The sequence below is a fragment of the Schistocerca americana genome, chromosome 1, assembly GCF_021461395.2.
Source record: "Schistocerca americana isolate TAMUIC-IGC-003095 chromosome 1, iqSchAmer2.1, whole genome shotgun sequence".
Classification (NCBI taxonomy): Eukaryota; Metazoa; Arthropoda; class Insecta; order Orthoptera; family Acrididae; genus Schistocerca; species Schistocerca americana.
The window spans coordinates 535,373,404-535,392,831 of record NC_060119.1 but is presented as its reverse complement, the minus strand read 5'-3'; the positions used below and the strand labels follow the sequence as shown (position 1 = coordinate 535,392,831).

The 19,428-nt window shown below is 44.7% G+C and overlaps 1 protein-coding gene across 1 annotated transcript in view; it reads right to left on the bottom strand.

The window, feature by feature from the left end:
- Window positions 1–19,191, bottom strand: part of LOC124572341 (odorant receptor Or1-like) — a 90,727-nt gene extending 71,536 nt beyond the window's left edge. The window contains exons 1-2 of the mRNA XM_047131130.1: window positions 18,937–19,191; window positions 1,258–1,407 (exon numbers count right to left, since the gene is read on the bottom strand). Of these exons, the coding sequence (XP_046987086.1) occupies window positions 1,258–1,407; window positions 18,937–19,191 (405 nt within the window). The remainder of the gene's footprint in view (window positions 1–1,257; window positions 1,408–18,936) is intronic.
- Window positions 19,192–19,428: the final 237 nt, after the last annotated feature.

Sequence of the window (19,428 nt, the reverse complement as noted above, 5' to 3'; positions counted from 1 at the left end):
AAGAAATACAAAAAAATACGTGAGGATGTCAAATTGTGCATCTGAAATTCACGAACCCACTGTAGCTCTGGACGCCGCTGTAAGACCTCTAGTTTACGAGTAACACAACCTATTAACATTAATTTTAAGTAAAACTACTCGCAAACCAAATCAGCTAAAATATTCATCGATAGATGAAATTGAAGCTTGTAATGTTGTAAACACGTAATAACTTTGCCACTATTTGAATTTCAGGTAGACAAAGTAATGATGACTATAACGAATATGATTAAATCAAATGAACGAGAGGTCAGAGTAATGCATCGAACTCGTGCCATGACGTAAGCGTGTGTTCCCTTAGAACCATCATATTTCCCTAAATATAGAAATGTTAGTTATAACTGACACTTTAAAATTAAGTATTATGTTGATAGAGTGAAACAGGTACATCGGTAATAGTTCAGATCTGGTGTCTGTTACCTACAAATTTGGTGCATAACGAGAAAGAGTTGAAGTTTGTGTACCTTTTTGTCCTGAAACAGTCATTTGCATGTACACAGTTCTTTACGTTTTATTCATTCTAAAACAGTGCATGCTGGCATCACTCAATACTTTTATTGATATGTTCATATCAGAATGATTTAGATGGTGGAAGAGTAATCTGCATGAGAAGATGGATTTTTCCAGACGTTTCATTGTAATGAAATCGATGTAGTTCTAGAATATGATCATTTTAAAGACAAAAGTCATGAATACAACTATCTTCCTGGAAATAACCCAAACATACAGACAAAACTGTGGGTGTAGACTTCAGATTATAAATGCATGGACGGATGGAAGAAGAAGATAGAACGCAGATAGACAAGATAAATGGACAGAAAAGTTAAAAGAAGAACAAGATACGTGGATAGAAGACGAAGCTAGAATAGAAGAAAATGGAAGATAGATAGAACAGCATCTAACATACCACACGACCAACAGACAGCAGTCACGATTTATCTGTCATTCGAGCAACTCTGTACCCACTGTTACTCTGAACCACTTCAAATCAAACAATAAAACCAGACGGCATGACTGTGACGTTCAGGTCTTAGTTAGGATACACAGTAGTACTACCTTATCAACTGTGTTACTGTTGGTGTTATTTAATCCCCTTTTCTGTCCTTGTTTAATACACGTGCAGTATTTAAGAACTGATTGCAGATATAGAGTACTCATTACTTGTGAAGAATCACAGTTATTTTTACCTGAGGCTGCAGGTCTGTTTGATATTCTAACCTGACAGAGGTAGTAAATGATGTTTGAATGGTTCTGGTACCGGCGCCGTATAAATTCACTGCTATCTCCACTGCAGAACCGTAGCCTGGTGTCTGCCAGCAGTCGCACCGTGTGACGCAGCGTGCCGCCCTGGGCAACGAAGAGCCCCGCCTGTGAGGAGAGAACACACGCTGAAGTAAGGCAAATTCTGTAACAACAAAAACAATACCACGAACATTGCTAATACATAGCAACAGGTTAAGTCACTTGTGAAAATCATCTAGTCAAGACCGAAAACTTTCTTGGGGAACGAGGAGTTCAATAGGGTCAAAGGCCGAACTGTCAACTGGACACAGGATACTTGCAGCTTTCAGATGTCGGAACATTGAATAGATGGTATCACCACATAGGCCGGCACGAATGCTGTAGGAAGGCGGACAGAGCTGGATTCGATGAGAAAGGTCTACAGAGATTGTATTCGTTTTGTAACCGGCAGGAGAAACCAGCATTGGTATATAAAGGTAATACCCAGAACATGTGACTGCGAGGAGATATGCATAAACATTTTTGACCTGTAATGAGACCTGACCTTAAGCGACAGGAATCAAACTTCGTAAATAAATATGCACAGCGATTCCGTGTGAACATTTCAAAGGAACTACTGGACTTCTTTTTTTCTGTAACGGACATTTTCAGCTAAAGGACCAGTGGCGCAGCTACCGAGAGGCAACATAAATCTACAGATAGGTTTCCTTGTATCGCGACGCTATCCCTATGCTAATCACCACGAGGCCTTCTCCGGCTCAGTTCCTCCCTGACCCAGTGCGTCACTCCCTACCTAACCTGATTACCCAAGACTCCTCTCAAGCTGCAACACTGATGGCGATCTCAATGCGGACGCCAGATCAACACAGGATGCTGTGAAAAAGTACTCCCACCATCATTCCATCCACCACATGTGGCCTCTAAGTCGCTGGATTACAGGAGAACGTCACCAATCCCAGCCACTTACATAACAGTCCTTATTTGTAATCGTGTATAAATTTACCCACATACACAGGTCTCCTTGGAAATCCCTTTTCTTATTTCCCATTTAATCGCCTCTTTTCTTCAAAACGGGATTACATAATGTTTGGACCCAACCATACTACTTTGTTTTTTATGCTACTAATTACAATAGCTAGGATGTATACTAAGTTTTCTTTACATGCTGTTATTCTTCCCATAAATTTTGATGACAGAATCTGTTATCTAAGCACTCGTTACATGAATTTACATACTAATGGAAACTGATATCCCCTGTGAAACCTATTTATTCAGATTATGCAATTCACTGTTATGAACACTTTCTATTCATTAGTTTTGCTGGAAATAATGTATTTCAAAAGTTATTGTGTATGTAAGTTTTCGATCCACAAGCATCCATAAATAGGTAATAAATAGATCAGAAGAGTAGATTATCTCTAAATTGTAGACCAATTTTTGCTCACAACAAAGACATGTTTATTTTACGATACCTTAACGGATATTATCGTCGTTCCGTGTGCCTAGTTAGACAACTTTTTGATCTCCTTCAGGAAAAATTACTTTGTGTGCCAATTAATTCATGTTTCACATCCTTTTGGCGGAATATAATTCAAAGCTATCCGTCAAATGCTAGTGCAAGGAGAGCTGTAACGAGGCCTGGTCTTTACCGATAGGAATCAATCTCCGTAAATAAATATACGAAGTGATTTCGTTAGAACATTTGCAAAAAATTACTGGACTTCTCTATTTACACACATCAAAAAATGTTTTGCTTCACCTCGGTTCCGAGAGTTCCGGAACCTGTACACGAAATTGGAATATAGATCAACGTAAACATCATTTCCGCCCTTTTTATTGCTCATGAAAACCACTCATTGCATGTTGTAAGACCATACAGCGAGACCTTCAGAGGTGGTGGTCCAGACTGCTGTACACACCGGTACCTCTAATACCCAGTAGCACGTCCTCTTGCATTGATGCATGACTGTAGTCGACTTGGCATACTGTCCAAAAGTTCATCAAGGCACTGTTGGTCCAGATTTTCCCACCCCTCAAAGGTGATCCTCCGAAGATCCCTCAGTGTGGTTGGTGGGTCACGTCGTCCATAAACAGCCATTTTCAATCTATCCCAGACATGTTCGATAGGGTTCATGTCTGGAGAACATACTGGCCACTCTAGTCATGCGATGTCGTAATCCCGAAGGAAGTCATTCACAAGATGTGCACGATGGGGGCGAATTGTCTCCATGGACGAATGCCTCGCCCAGATGCTGCCGATATGGTTGCACTGTGGGTCGGAGGATGGTATTTGCGTATCGTACAGCCGTTACGGCGCCTTCCATGACCACCAGCGGCGTACGTCGGCCCCACATAATGCCACCACAAAACAGAGGAGAACCTCCACCTTGCTGCACTCGCTGGACAGTGTGTCTCAGGCGTTCAGAATGATCGGGGTGCCTCCAAACACGTCTCCGACGATTGTCTGGTTAAAGGCATATGCAACACTCATCGGTGAAGAGAACGTGATACCAATCCTGAGGTGGCCATTCGGCATGTTGTTGGGCCCATCTGTACCACGCTCCTTGGTGTCTTGGTTGCAAAGATGGACCGTGCCATGGACGTCGGGAGTGAAGTTGCGCATCATGCAGCCTATTGCGCATAGTTTCAGTCGTAACACGACATCATGTGGCTGCACGAAAAGCATTATTCAACATGGTGGCGTGGCTGTCAGGGTTCCTCCGCGCCATAATCCGTAGGTCGCGCTGATCTACTGCAGTAGGAGCCCTTGTGCGGCCTGAGTGATACATGTCATCGACAGTTCCTGCCTCTTTGTATCTCCTCCACGTCAGAACAACTTCGCTTTGGTTCACTCCTAGGCGCCTGGACACTTCCCTTGTTGATAGCTCTTCCTGGCACAAAGTAATAATGCGGACGCGATCGAACTGCGGTATTGACCGTCTAGGCATGGTTAAACTATAGACAACACGAGCCGTGTAACTCCTTCCAAGTGCAATGACTGGAACTGATCGGCTGACGGACCCCCTCCGTCTAATAGGCACTGCTCATGCATGGTGATTTACATCTTTGGGTTGGTTTGGTGACATCTCTGAACAGTCAAAGGGACTGTGTCTGTGATACAATACCCACAGTCAACGTCTATCTTCAGGAGTTCCGGGAATAGGGGTGTTGCAAAACTTTTTTTGATGTGTGTATTAAGAGATACAATCCTGTCACACCAACATTTTCGGCTAAAGGACCAGTAGCGCAGCTACCAAGGAGCAACATTAATCTACAGATTGGACCTCTCTGTTTTCTTAAAAAAAAACCTTGTCAGTGACTTCATCGGAATTATCAATGACCTAATTATCGTCACCCATAAGAAAAGCACCTCTTCTCCTCTCTCAGCCCTACCTCCACACCCTAACTCTCCCCAGCCAATCACTGTCTAAGATGGTGGAAGTAAGCCAGTTGTGCTAGTGGAACCCTTAAAAAATTCGAAATAAATATTAAAATCAGAACACAGTAATGTACAGTTCATTAAAATGAAAAAGTTAATAATAGTGCAGCTAACTTGGTACTCAGAAGTATCTGTACGTTACATGTACTCTGTGCGCTATTCTAAAACATATTTACTCAAGAAATTACTACAGGATTAACTTGTAGTATTTTTGACCATGTTCAAAATCATCGAAATGCTCTGAAGCCTGTTTTTTGTGCGACTTTTAGAAGAATTTCTCCTAATTTACTTAAAGTGTGTGATCTGTAGTATTTCCACGGCTAAATGTGTTTTGCAGACCATTTAAATGAAACAGTCGATCACGATGTAGTTATCTTACCTGTGCTCAAAAACATCTGAATGTTCTGAATTTTTTGCAATATATTGAGAAGGATCATTTTAAAGACAAAATTACGTAAAGCAGGACTTCTTTAGATGCAAACTTTGATTTCTGTATCAGATGGTTTAAGGCACAATGAAACCTCAAATTAATCAGTTTCACAATCTAAATATTCTACGAAACTAGTCATGTGCCCCAAGGCACGCATTGCTAAGAGTGAACCCAGTAACCGGGTGTTTTGCTTGTTCCAACAAGTCTTGTTCTACCGGCATCCAATGCGTTTGACTCTTGGCTCGGCGTAATTCTGTATGGCACACAAGCTGCTCTGCAAATTGCACGTGGGCACTATTGGTGATCTAGCTTACAGGTTTAAAATGCAGTCGTTGACGAGGTTTATAAAAGCAAACAATGTTATTCCCATGTATCAGTTCATCAGAAACTCGTCTCCAAAGCCGATATTAAGGACATCCAAACATTATAGTGACCCCAAGTTAGTATATTAACTTCAGCTTGCAGTTCAAAATGTTTGTCATCGTCTGCTGTCACCCAGTGGAATCTATGTACATGACATTTAGGTGGACAGGATATAGGACAGTAGCAGTGAAAATTCGTCTAGGTATGAAAGGAGGATTGTTATGCTTTGTGTGAAACGGGGGTTGCTACGCTTTCAAAGTCAGTCAGACATTAAAGCGATTCCATGCTGGACTTTACTTCGCAGAATAAAATGTTTGCCATCTTCTGCTGATATAATACCAAACATTACAGTGCAGTTGTAATACACATTTGTGTAGATTTGATACGAGCGTTTCTATGTTGTCAACCACTCACTTTCAGAGTCTGTCAAACATTATACTGACACCTTTCTAGGGTACTTACGTTACCTCCAACAAAATTTTTTCGTCTTCCGATGACAATGCTAAATCATATGGTCACACATTAGAAACTGTCTTTCAACTAGATATTTGACATAAATTTTGCACATTAGAGTTGTGCTGGGAACTTTGTAAAATTTTCTAGCACATGCTATGTGATGTTTCAGCTACTGAGGTTATCAGCTACTGTGGTTGTCAGCTGTTATGGGTGTCAGCTACCGAGGATGTCAGGTACTGGCGTCCATTTTCCAGCGTAACCTGGCAACAGGTAACAATGTAACAGCATAACTTTGTACATGATAACAATGTAATGGGCTGACAGGGTAATGAGGTAGTGGGGCCACAGTGTAATGGGTAATGAATAAAATAATGTAACGGGGTATTGTCCGCCCAGTTAGCCGAGCGGTCTAACGCACTGCTTTCCGGGTGGGAAGGCATCCTGGTCCCCAGCACGAATCCGTCCGGCGGTGTGCCGGCTAGTCTGTGGATGGTTTTTAAGGCGGTTTTCCATGTCCTGCGGCGAATGCGCGCTGGTTCCCCTTATTCCGCCTCAGTTACACTATGTTGGCGATTGCTGCGTAAACACTTTCTCCACATACACGTACACCATAATTACTCTACCACGCAAACATTGGGGTTACACTCGTCTGATGTGAAACGTTCCGGGTTGGTCCACTGGGGGCCGAACCGAATAACAACCGTGGGTTCGGTGTGGGGTGGCGGCGGGGTGAGTGGACTGCTGTAGCCTGCTGTGGCGGTGTACCACTGAGGGCTACGGCGGGGAGGAAGCCTCTCCCTAGTTTCTAGGTCCCCAGTTCCATACAGTACAATACAGTACAATGCGATATTGGTAAAAGGCTAACTTATATACAACATAAAAGCATATTAGTAAATGGGTAACAGTAGTATAGTGTAACAGTGTAACTCTGTAATTGCTTCAGTTGGGGGAATGGGATAACAGTGTAATGAGGTAACGTGGTAGCGGAGTAATGGGGTATAGGCAAACATATGCTAGTGTAATTGTGTAATGTTGTAATGGTCTAAGGGTGTGACTGGCAGAGGTTAATGGGAAACAGATATTGGCATTATGGGCAACTTTTGACAGAGTAATGGTGAAATAGGGTAATGGTGTAAGAGTGTTTTGGGTAACAGATAATGGCTAAGAGGTACCAGGTTGTGCTGTAATGATGCAACTGTGTAATGGTGTAATAGTGCAAATGTGTATCGGGTAACATGTAATGGGAAACGAAAAAATAGCAATATAAACAGCTGTAGGTAAAGGTTTCCAAATGAGAAGCGAGATATCTTCAAGAAGAGCTAGCTCAAAGATTACCATTTGCTGTTTACCATTGAAAGATGAGTGTTGTGAAAAAAAGCAAAGACTACTCTTATAAGTAGTGGTAACTAAGCTCTGGAAGTGCATAATTCTCATCCCCAGAAAAACAGAGTGAAATCTAACAGATAGGTTAGCACACACGTGTACTTCTGTAATTGAGTGCAACAGAAAGGGAGATCAGCTTGCATTGTGGACAACTCGGTACTGCACAGTGAGTACTGATTTATGAAGGTAATAAAGTAAATTGAACATGTGTTAGGTTTCTGACTACAGCACCTAGCAGTATGTTAATGATGTATCCTCTATTCTGTAATTGTTGCCTTAGAGTTCACAAGATCATTAAATCATCCAAGCAGAAAATAATTCACATATATATACACTCCTGGAAATGGAAAAAAGAACACATTGACACCGGTGTGTCAGACCCACCATACTTGCTCCGGACACTGCGAGAGGGCTGTACAAGCAATGATCACACGCACGGCACAGCGGACACACCAGGAACCGCGGTGTTGGCCGTCGAATGGCGCTAGCTGCGCAGCATTTGTGCACCACCGCCGTCAGTGTCAGCCAGTTTGCCGTGGCATACGGAGCTCCATCGCAGTCTTTAACACTGGTAGCATGCCGCGACAGCGTGGACGTGAACCGTATGTGCAGTTGACGGACTTTGAGCGAGGGCGTATAGTGGGCATGCGGGAGGCCGGGTGGACGTACCGCCGAATTGCTCAACACGTGGGGCGTGAGGTCTCCACAGTACATCGATGTTGTCGCCAGTGGTCGGCGGAAGGTGCACGTGCCCGTCGACCTGGGACCGGACCGCAGCGACGCACGGATGCACGCCAAGACCGTAGGATCCTACGCAGTGCCGTAGGGGAACGCACCGCCACTTCCCAGCAAATTAGGGACACTGTTGCTCCTGGGGTATCGGCGAGGACCAATTTCCAGGAGTGTATATATTGAAATAAGAACACCGTGAAATCATTGTCCCAGGAAGGGGAAACTTTATTGACACATTCCTGGGGTCAGATACATCACATGATCACACTGACAGAACCACAGGCACATAGACACACGCAACAGAGCATGCACAATGTCGACACTAGTACAGTGTATATCCACCTTTCGCAGCAATGCAGGCTGCTATTCTCCCATGGAGACGATCGTAGAGCTGCTGGATGTAGTCCTGTGGAACGGCTTGCCATGCCATTTCCACCTGGCGCCTCAGTTGGACCAGCGTTCGTGCTGGACGTGCAGACCGCGTGAGACGACGCTTCATCCAGTCCCAAACATGCTCAATGGGGGACAGATCCGGAGATCTTGCTGGCCAGGGTAGTTGACTTACAACTTCCAGAGCACGTTGGGTGGCACGGGATACATGCGGACGTGCAGTGTCCTGTTGGAACAGTAAGTTCCCTTGCCGGTCTAGGAATGGTAGAACGATGGGTTCAATGACGGTTTGGATGTACCGTGCACTATTCAGTGTCCCCTCGACGATCACCAGTGGTGTACGGCCAGTGTAGGAGATCGCTCCCTACACCATGATGCCGGGTGTTGGCCCTGTGTGCCTCGGTCGTATACAGTCCTGATTGTGGCGCTCACCTGCACGGCGCCAAACACGCATACGACCATCATTGGCACCAAGGCAGAAGCGACACTCATCGCTGAAGACGACACGTCTCCATTCGTCCCTCCATTCACGCCTGTCGCGACACCACTGGAGGCGGGCTGCACGATGTTGGGGCGTGAGCGGAAGACGGCCTAACGGTGTGCGGGACCGTAGCCCAGCTTCATGGAGACGGTTGCGAATGGTCCTCGCCGATACCCCAGGAGCAACAGTGTCCCTAATTTGCTGGGAAGTGGCGGTGCGGTCCCTTACGGCACTGCGTAGGATCCTATGGTCTTGGCGTGCATCCGTGCGTCGCTGCGGTCCGGTCCCAGGTCGACGGGCACGTGCACCTTCCGCCGACCACTGGCGACAACATCGATGTACTGTGGAGACCTCACGCCCCATGTGTTGAGCAATTCGGCGGTACGTCCACCCGGCCTCCCGCATGCCCACTATACGCCCTCGCTCAAAGTCCGTCAACTGCACATACGGTTCACGTCCACGCTGTCGCAGCATGCTACCAGTGTTAAAGACTGCGATGGAGCTCCGTATGCCACGGCAAACTGGCTGACACTGACGGCGGCGGTGCACAAATGCTGCGCAGCTAGCGCCATTCGACGGCCAACACCGCGGTTCCTGGTGTGTCCGCTGTGCCGTACGTGTGATCATTGCTTGTACAGCCCTCTCGCAGTGTCCGGAGCAAGTATGGTGGGTCTGACACACCGGTGTCAATGTGTTCTTTTTTCCATTTCCAGGAGTGTATATATATATATATATATATATATATATATATATATATATATCAGACAGCTAGAACCAAAGTAGCACCTGTGAACTTACCTTGGCTGGACCTAGAGCATGCAACAAAGGTGTCTTATTATGAATCTCTTTTGAGATTGGAATACACTATTAGATTTCCGATACAGCCTAGTATTTTTGGCGCTTAAAACATCAGTGTAGACCTGTGCTGTGATAGTCTCATGCAAAACAACAAGGGGTGCATGCTCGCTCCATGGAAAACACGACCACACCGTAACACCACCGCCACCGAATTTTACTGTTGGCACTACACACCCTGGCAGATGACGTTCACCAGGTATTCGCCATACCCACAGCCTGCCATCGGATCGCCACATTGTGTGCCGTGATTCGTCACTCCATACAACGTTTTTCCACTGTTCAATCGTCCAATGTTTACGTCCTAACACCAAGTGAGGTGTCGTTTGCCATTTACCGCCGTGATGTGTGGCTTATGAGCATCCGCTCGATCATGAAATCCAAGTTTTCTCACCTCTTGCATAACTGTCATAGTACTTGAAGTGGATCCTGATGCAGTATGGAATTCCTGTGTGATGGTCTGGATAGATGTCTGCCTATTACACATTACGACCCTCTTCAACTGTCGGCAGTCTCTGTCAGTCAACAGACGAGGTCGGCCTGTACGCTTTTGTACTGTACGTCTTCCTTCACGTTTCCACTTCACTATCTCATCGGGAACAATGGACCTAGGGATGTTTAGGAGTGTGTAAATCTCGCGTACAGACGTATTACACATGTGACACCCAATCATCTGACCGCTTTCGAAGTCCATATGTTCCGCAGAGCGCTTCATTCTGCTCTCTCACGATGTCTAATGACGAGGAAGCTGATATGGAGTACCTGGTAGTAGGCGGCAGCACAATGCACCTAATATGAGAAACGTATGTTTTTGGATGTGTCCGGATAGTTTGGATCACATAGTGCACCACGTATTATTTGCGATGAATACGGTGAAATTTGTGACATTTCAAAGTTGATAGTAGTATAAACAGAGTAAAAACATGTTTAAACACTACCGTTTTATGATTCACATTCAAGCCAACATCACATTTTACACCCCTTGCCGTGGTTTTTGTATGTCTGAGGCTGCAGAATGTTTGCGTAGGCCAATCACCGAGTGATCTGTTCTGTCGTTACTGGAGTCCTGGTGCCGTGTCCTGATGGCCTCCCCTTAGGTTTGCATGCGTGGGCATTTGTTTACAGGACAAAGCTACAACATGGCCACGAAAGTCAAGATGATCCAGTTACTCTTTACTTTCAAGCCTATGTAATTTTCATCCATTTTGTTCCGCTGCGTCAGTGCAATGCGCTGTCAAACTGAAGTACCATTTTCTCCCTCTGATGAATGTCCTGTAGAGGCTTATGCTTTGGTCAGCCCGATCAACTCCATCAATGTTTTCACTGTAAAGCTGAATCATTAGAGGCTGTTCGATACCTATGCATTTCTTCTTACTCTGCGAAAATCGCTTTAGTGTGTGTAGTGACTTTACAGATATCCATACTGTTGTCATTCCATCTTTCAACTATTGCATTCCTAGACTTGTCGCTTTTTAATTGAATGGTTCCCTGATCAGATTTATCCATCTACTTACTGTCTAATAGGTCACATTTCGAGATTCGTTTTTTCTCTGATTTGCTCTGTATCCTGAAGGCCTTTATCATGTAATTCAGTAAGGAAGGGAAATGATATCAAGTAATTATCAAAAAGCAGATGATAGGAGTATTTCCCCAAATTCAATAACACATCAGTATACTGCAGAACAACACTCGCTCCTAAGACCAAGTGTTTGTAGTTCTCCGGTAGGGTAATGCTCGTACTTTGATGAGGATCCACCATGCAATTTGTCTAGTCCTTGTAGCTCCAGTTCAAATTTTGTAGCCGTATTGTATTGGTTTTCCCCTGAGAACTGTTTGCATCTATACTTACCAAATTAAGCTATAGTTGTTTCATCAACGCTACGTTTTCCTTCACTGGTTGCACTTCCCTGACGGCCGGAGTGGCCGAGCGGTTCTAGGCGCTACAGTCTGGAACCGCGCAACCGCTATGGTCGCAGGTTCGCATCCTGCCTCGGACATAGATGTGTGTGATGAACTTAGGTTAGTTAGGTTTAAGTAGATCTAAGTTCTAGGGGACTGATGACCTTAGCAGCTAAGTCCCATAGTGCTCAGAGCCATTTGAACCATTTTTTGCACTTCCCTGCAATTGTTCGTTAACCTTGTCAAATCACATAACTGTAAGTTGGACATTATGAATTCGACTGTGTTATCCCAAGTAACGAGATTATTGTTTCCTAGTACATATCCGCCTCAGTATTTCAGTATAACTGCTAAGTAAATAATTGTAATAAATAGCCTCCTTTTAATTGAAATCAATCTCCCAATCTATTATGTTTGCAACATATTCGTTTGTGAATGTGGTAATCGTCTCAATCATATCATCATCAAAACAAGACCAAAACACACTGACAGAAAAAAATAGCAACACCGCAAAATAATGAATGTACAGTAACGAATTTTTAGGAATACGTTTGTATAACATTTCAGTGCTTAACATAGCAAGATTACAGGCTAATGTAAGCTCTGCTCTAGCATTCGGGAGAACGACGGTTCAAACCCGTCTCCAGCCATCCTGATTTAGGTTTTCCGTGATTTCCCTAAATCGTTCCAGGCAAATACCGGGATGGTTCCTTTGAAAGGCCGATTTACTTCTTCATCCTTCCCTAATCCGAGCTTGTGCTCCCTTTTTAATGACCTCGTTATCGATGGGACGTTAAACACCAATTTCCACCTCCGGTAATGTAAGTGCGAGAGAAGCCATTGCAAATGTGAAACTCTGGTACATTAAAAACTGGGGTAACTGCCGCACTGTTGAATGCAAGCAAGCAAGTGTGCATGTATTGTGTGGTACAATTGTAGGATGTCGGATTTTTGGATGGAGTTCCGTGCCTGTTGCACTTGGTCGATCAATACAGGGACGGTAACTGCTGGTTACGGATGACTGTCGTCCAATGATGTTCCGTATGTGCTAGATTGGAGACAGATCTGGTGATCGCATAGGGCAAGGCAACATGTCGATACTCTATAGAGCATGCTGGATTACAGCAGCGGTTATGTGGTCGACCGTTATCCTGTCGGAAACCACTCCTGGAATGTAGTTCATGAATAGCAGCACAACAAGTCGAATCACCAGATGGACATACAGTTTTGCATTCAGGTTGCGTGAGATAACCACAACAATGCTCCTGCTGTCATACGAATTCACACACCAGACCATAACTCTAGGCGTAGGTCCAGTGAGTCTAGGACGCAGTCAGGTTGGTTGCAGAACCTCTACTGACCTGCTTCTAACCAACACAAACCCATCACTAGCACAGAGGCAGAACCAGCTTTCATCACAAAACACAGCCGACCTCCACTCTGCCCCCCAATGAACTCCCGCTTGACGCCACTGAAGTTGCAAGGTGCTTTTAGAGTCAGTGGATTACACGCTACAGCGCATCTGACTCGGTGTTGTCCCTGAAATAATCGATTTTTGACAGTTGTTTTTGACACTGTGGTGCCAAATGCTGCTCAGATTGCTGCTGGAGATGCAGTACGATGCGTCACAACCATATGCTGAACACGACGGTCTTACCTCTTGGTAGTGCCACGTGTCTGTCCGGAGCCTGGTGCTCTCACTGGTCTACATCCTCGTGATCACCGCTGACAGGATTCCTGTACAGTCACTACATTCGTACCATGTCTTTCCGCAGTATCGGAACATTCAGCTTTCCGTAGTCCTGCTACACAACCTCGTCCAAACTTAGTGTTGCCTTAAATCCATTATTGAGTAACATCCCAAAGACAACTTAGGCTCACGACCGTAACAAAAAATGGTTCAAATGGCTCTGAGCACTATGGGACTTAACATCTGAGGTCATCAGTCCCCTAGAACTTAGAACTACTTAAACCTAACTAACCTAAGGACATCACACACATCCATGCCCGAGGCAGGATTCGAACCTGCGACCGTAGCAGTCGCGCGGTTCCGGACTGAGCGCCTGAACCGCTAGACCACCGCGGCCGGCACGACCGTAACAGTATGTATTTAAAGCAAACGTAATTTTCATCTTCATAGTGCCACAAATAGCGCGATTCTTATGCGAGTGGCTTGAAATCTGAATAGACATGATGTTTCAGATATAGAAACACGCCTACCACCTTACTTTCATGTCGCATAGCTCTTTCTTGGTGTTCCGATTTTTTTTCTGTCTTTGTATTTACGATAGCCTTCAATTGTTGGGAACATAATGTTGAGACCATTCATTACTGCAGTCTGTAAGATCACATTTCTCTTCATGATACATTTTCTTCGTGTTTGTATACCATTATCATCCTGTCTGCCTTTTCCTGCCTTTTCTCTTCTTGCTTCCATCCTTCCAGTACGTTCACTTTCAATAACTATTTCTACTTCTGTTTCAGTTATCACTTGACTTCCCCCTAAATTATATAAATTTTCATTATTTTGATCACTTGAATCCTCATCAGTCGCATCGAGACATGCATTTGGGGGTGGGGACGGAAAGGGCTCTTAGTGAAATCTGACTGCTGTCATCCTCGATATCGTTATTGTATTCATCGTTACCAAGTATTCTCAGAGCTTGATCTACACTGAAAACCGCCTGTAAAAGAAATGATAGTAAATCATCATTTGCTATAAATTAACCCTCTTTTGTAACTGACGTGCTTTTCGTGGTACAGAAACATATGCTGACGAGAAAAAAAGATCACAACACCAAGAAGAAGTTGTGAGACATATACGCAAGTTGGCAGGCTTGTTTCAATATTCGAAAAATGATTTCTCTAGCAGGCGTGGTCAAAAATATTTCCAGTAATTTAATTTTTGATTAATTATTTTTTAATATAGCAGACAAAAAAATGGGAGCTTTCAGATACTTTTGAGCGCCAAGACCGCTGCATTGTAATTGACTGTATCATTTTAATAGTCTGTAAAGTACTATGCTATGATTGAAGGAGAGGGGAAGCGAGGTGAGTGGAAGGTGTTAAAAAGTAAAACAGTGCAAGTTCCGAGATCTTGGATTTTGAATGGTTGGGTTTGAGGCGGCACGCGAAGGGTAACAGTAAGGAGTGGTGGCCTGGCTTGTGACATGAGAAAGGTGATATCAGTGATAAGTCTGATAACATGGCTGGTAAGAGTGGTGATGTCATTGATAAGGAGGCAGGCCTTGTGATGTGGGTAGGTCACTGACCTGTGTCACATGGCATTAGAATGTAAAGAAATTTGTACAACGCTACCAGGTTTCCCCATCTGCTGGCAAATTCAAAAATAAGAAGGGGCGTTCCAAATGGTTCAAATGGCTCTGAGCACTATGGGACTTAACAGCTGTGGTCATCAGTCCCCTAAAACTTAGAACTACTTAAACCTAACTAACCTAAGGACATCACACACACACACACATGCCCGAGGCAGGATTCGAACCTGCGACCGTAGCAGTCCCGCGGTTCCGGACTGCAGCGCCAGAACCGCACGGCCACAGCGGCCGGCCCCCCATTTTTGTACCCGTCAAAATATGCCACCCAGACTTAAGCCAGAAAGTAGAAATGGACAGACGACAGTCACACAATACAGGGTATTAAGTGCTGTAGACAGATACACGCAGCGATAGAATAATTGTAAATTTTAACACAACCAATTATATACGTTGATGGAAATAGAAAGTGTTACACCATGAACCAGCAGCCGGTTGTTTGAACGTTTTGTGCATCACGTAATGTTAAATGAATATACTTTCATTCCTTTCGAAACTGATGTCTGTTGTCTACATCACTGTGAGGTGTGACCTCCACGGACACGAATACATTCTTCGTTTAGTTATGACATCGAATGAATGCTTAAAACACATGCTGTGTCAGTTCACGGAGTATGGTGGGTGAAGTCTGGTATGAAAGTATACATCTTCCCATCGCATCCCCTAGATGTTCTGTGGTTGACAAATCAAATGACTATGCAGTTCAGTCAAGGGTCAGTACATTCCTCAAGAGGCTTGTGGTGTGGGGTCTTGTTTCGTTACTGGAATATATCATTTGGTACCATGGCCATTAAGGGTGCGAAAAAACAACAAAAATTCATTCTTCCTTCAACAATTAGCAAACCAGTCCTGTTCTCATATCCAGTAGCCATCACATCGTGATTCCTGGAGTCGGTGTGTGAGTCTCGAAAACTGCGATGTCCTCTGACCTTTCACAGTGCCATCTACAGACACGTTGGTGTCGATCTGACCATCACAAACAGATATATGAAGATGGTATCTGTTCTTTCGGATATTAGTGATTTGCAGCTCTCAAAGAATGAAATTACAATGAAGTCCAGACCATTAGCTGCTTACGGGCGTTGATAAATACCAACGAGGACAATTGAAAATATGTGCCTCGACCGGGACTCGAAGCCGAGATCTCCCGCTTACATGGCAGACGGTCTATCTGACTGAGCCATCGAGGACACAGAGGATAGTGTGACTGCAGGGGCTTATCTCTGGCACCCTACCCGTGAGACCCACACTTCCAACTTACTGTCCACACACTACATTTGCAGTTCCCCTGCCCACTATACTCATCACGCGCGGCAGTCAATCTACCAATTCCCGTAAGATTTGACGAACGTGAGTGTTCCGCACCGAAGAAGACCATTGGACGGTAAGCCTTATCTATAGGAAGATGGTATCTCTTCTTTCAGACATTACAGGCTGCTTGTGAAACTTGACGTGCCCTGAAAGGCTTGCAGCAACTTCCCTGGCCAGCACTATCTGCGGACTTGTCTCCAAACGAGCACATGTGGGATATGACGGGACGAGAAGTAAGTCGTGCAACTCGTCAGCCAACAACTTTTACAGAACTACGTCAACAGGTCCAGTAGGCGCGGCTTAACGTATCCCAGGACAGTATTCGCCATCTGTACAAATGACTGGATACCAGAGTCAGCGCCTACGTTGCCACCCATGGAGGCCACACCATATCGACTGTTGCAACAATAAATCTTTAGTGAAATGGAAACGTCTCAAACGGCGTACTAATTTTTTCTGGCAGTGTAGTTTGGTTGACATGTAACCACTTTCCTGGCTTCTCTTTTCATTCTGAGTTTCTCACTGCCCTGGTGAAATCTAATAGAAGCAGTAGCACACCTATCTATATTCTTCAATACATTAACATCAGTTAGTGTAGCAAGGGCTGCTATAGATATTTTTTTTGAAATTGAGTCTTAAGCTTTGTTTGTAAGAGGCATCCTATTTGCTCTGCATGTAAGAGGCGTTCTATTTCCAAACATTACGTCGCGAATTTACGGGTTGGTTCCTTTCTTCCACGCTCTCGTACGTGAATGAAATGTGTTAGGAAATCGTTGATACTGGTGCGAAGTAACGTCCTTTCGGCTTTGTAGGGTGCCTTGCGTAGTATGTGTGTAGACGTAGACGTATCTTGCATCAAGTTTTAAAATTACATTATACACAGGGTGCCCCAGGATATGCAAGGATATGACAGGAAGGAGCATTGGAATCAAAAATGTGCAGTAAACATGGGCTCTAAAATGCTTAACTTAAGAGCTATGAGCACTTTTCCGGTAGAGAACACGTGTTTCGCAGCAGCCAAGTTGAACGTGCTCATAGCTCTAAGGGACGGACTTCAGAGCCTATGTTTACTAGACTTTTTTTGCTTCAAACGTTTCTAGATGCTTTAATGCGGACATATTTTTCTTAATTTAATCCCCAGCACCACCTGTCAAAATATGGAAAGCCAAAACTTTGCAGTAGAAGAGATTTGTTTCAGAATATTGGAAATGAAGTAGGGCTCATAACTCTTAAGTTATGCATTTTAGAGTCCGTGTTTACTAGACTTTTTGGCTTGCCATATGATGATGTTTTGCCGGAAGTACTTGCAGATACAGAATGTTTAATCATGTAGCTGATTTGGCGGTAAATATATAGTTATTTTTAAATATATTTATCCCCCCCCCCCCCCCACACACACCTCTCTCTCTCTCTCTCTCTCTCTCTCTCTCTCAGTGTGTGTGTGCGCGCGCGCGCTCGCGCGCGTGTGTGTGTGTGTGTGTGTGTGTGTGTGTGTGTGGTTAGGTAAGAAAATGAAACTATGGTTCTTTGTCAAGTAAACTTTCTTTTTTGCATCTATAACCAAACTGTAAAATATTTGTAACTTTCAGACCACTGACTATATTTTAAATGAATGAAACAGTTTCCTAAGTTGTGATGAAGAAAATGCATTAAATTAGTTGCACTGGCTGTACTAACATTAATGAAGAATATTGGGTCCCTTTTCTACGACTACTGCGAATCAGACGATGTGCAGGTAAGCCTCAACGTAAACGAAAAGGTATATACCATTTTTCACGCAAATCAATATGTACAGGGCTGTCACTGCTTTTCCCTAGTTCACTAAGAACAAGTCAGACGATGGTAAAACCAATTCACAAGAAAAAAAAAAAAAATTCTTTGTGGTACTTCGTCTAAGTCCGGCTCCGCGACCGAATTGTTAGTGCAACTGACTGCCATGCGGACAACCCGTGTTCGATTCCCGGTACAGACAGAGATTCATCCTTGGTGGGAGGACTGGGACTGGGTGTACCAAGCTTCGTGAAGCCAGTTGAGGGGCTGCTTGACAGAGTAGTAGCGGCTGTACGTCGTGAAACCGCGTGCTCCTCCATACCGCATCCAATGACGCCACTGACGGAGGGTGATACGGCGGTCGGCCAGTTCCGATGGGACCACTATGGCCTGTGGTCGGAGTTTGCGTTTTTACTTCGTCCAAACAGAACTCACTGGTGGACGATAAATTTCAGTAGCGAACCGAGGGAAAACAGGGTAGTAACTTTGAAAACGCCTTACGTACCCCGTCGTTCGCTGTATCGTGGTTTGGTGAGCGTCGACAGGCGAATGAGGCTTAACTTTCTTTCTGTATCCATTAAATATCGTCAGTATGAACCAAAAAGCCTACTGACATTGCAATGCAGCTGCCTGTTCCTACAGCCAAAATATCTTTCACGTTAACTAGTGATCGAACTGAAAGAGGAGTTTTCGACAGCAAATTGTATCTTGTTTCTACTAGTGGTGTTTTTGTACGGTACGCAAAGTAACCTTGTAGGTATACCGTGAATGGAAGTCACGACCACATATCTGGAGAATGGACAGTGAACTATACCTTGAAGGAATATCCAACACAGGCGGATGCGACGAGGCCGCACAGCGTGATCTGCTCGAGCTCCTGCGGAGGGTCGGCGCACAGCTTGAGGGCCGCACACAGCGCCAGGAACGAGGTGGAGGCGAGCGTCACGAAGGCGAGCGCTGTGCTCAGCGTGCCGGGGGCCGCGCACCGCGGCTGCCACAGACCCAGCAGCATCCGCAGGGTCGACCCGGGCACCACCAACGAGTCGCTGTCCGCCGGTGGGTGCTCCATGCTGGCTCCTGCTGTGGAATGTGCGGTCTTCAAAGCCACTATTATCTAGCGGTGTCCAGACTCTCAATGGTTGCGCAATGACACTCTCGAAGGGATTACCTAGTCCGCTATTTCTTTGTCAGCTGGCTACTCAGTCTATAAAAATGCAGTTCGCCACGCACTATTCGCTGAACGAACAACGCGTTTTCGCAGTCGCAACATACGTGTGGTTCTTTAGTATTCTTAATACACAATGAT